The sequence below is a fragment of the Eurypyga helias genome, unplaced genomic scaffold (assembly GCF_000690775.1).
Source record: "Eurypyga helias isolate BGI_N326 unplaced genomic scaffold, ASM69077v1 scaffold36995, whole genome shotgun sequence".
Taxonomy (NCBI): domain Eukaryota; kingdom Metazoa; phylum Chordata; class Aves; order Eurypygiformes; family Eurypygidae; genus Eurypyga; species Eurypyga helias.
Genome location: NW_010250104.1, coordinates 1 through 1,185, shown reverse-complemented (window position 1 = coordinate 1,185; position 1,185 = coordinate 1). Strand labels below are relative to the sequence as shown.

The following is a 1,185-nucleotide window of genomic DNA, read 5'->3' as shown; positions in this document are numbered from 1 at the left end:
GCTGCCTGAGCCACGGCAATCTTAGCAGCTTGATCCATCTGCTGATTGTGTTGATGTTCTTCAGTAGCTCGGCGCTTGGGCACGTGAGCATCGATGTGACGCACTTTGACGACCAGGTTGTCAAGACAGGAAGCAATGTCTTGCCATAGCGCGGTAGCCCAGATGTGTTTCCCTTGGCACTGGCAGTTGCTCTGTTTTCATTGCTGTAGCCACCCCCCACAGGGCATTTGCCACCATCCACGAGTCAGTGTAGAAGTAAAGAATTAGCCATTTCTCTCGTTTAGCAGTGTCCAAAGCCAGCCAGCCTTTACCTCTGCAAACTGGCTGGATTCACCTTGGCCTTCAGCAGTCTCTGCAACTTGGCGTGTGGGACTCCACACAGCAGCTTTCCACTGCCGATGTTTCCCTACGATGCAGCAGGAACCATCAGTAAACAGGGCATATTGCTTCTCATTTTCTGGCAACTAGTTGTACAAAGGGGCTTCTTCAGCCCGTGTCCCCTCCTCCTCTGGTGACATTCCAAAGTCTTTGCCCTCCGGCCAGTCCGTGATCACTTCTAAGATTACTGGACGACTGGGATTCCCTATGCAGGATTGTTGTGTTATCAGGGCAACCCACTTACTCCATGTAGCCTTAGTGGCATGGTGAGTGGAAGAGACTCTGCCTTTGAACATCCAGCCCAGCACTGGCAGTCGAGGTGCCAGGAGGATCTGTGCTTCAGTCCCAACCACTTCTGAGGCAGATCGAATTCCCTCATAAGCTGCCAGTATTTCTTTTTCAGTTGGAGTGTAGTGGGCCTCAGATCCTCTCTATCCCCAGCTCCAAAATCCTAGGGGTCAACCTTGGGTCTCCCCTGGATCTTTCTGCCAGAGACTCCAGGTAGGGCCATTCTCCCCGGCTGCAGTGTAGAGCACATTCTTTACCTCTGGCCTGTCCGGACTGGTCCAAGGGCTACTGCATGCACGATCTCCTGCTTGATCTGTTCAAAGGCTTGTTGCTGCTCAGGGCCCCATTTGAAATAGTTTTTCTTACGAGTCACTTCGTAGAGAGGGTGCACAATTTGGCTGTAATTTGGGATGTGCATCTGCCAGGAACCCACGACGCCTAGGAAAGCTTGTGTTTCCTTTTTGCTCGTTGGTGGGGATATAGCTGTGATTTTTGTCGATCATTTCCATCGGGATCTGG

The 1,185-nt window shown here is 51.7% G+C and overlaps 1 protein-coding gene across 1 annotated transcript in view; it reads left to right on the top strand.

Annotated features, from left to right (window-relative positions):
- LOC104509599 (lamin-B receptor-like) overlaps nt 1-879 on the top strand; it is a gene marked incomplete at its 3' end in the record, with an annotated part of 4,689 nt that extends 3,810 nt beyond the window's left edge. Inside the window, exon 3 of the mRNA XM_010151584.1 lies at nt 782-879. Coding sequence (XP_010149886.1) covers nt 782-879 — 98 coding nt within the window. The remainder of the gene's footprint in view (nt 1-781) is intronic.
- Nucleotides 880-1,185: the final 306 nt, after the last annotated feature.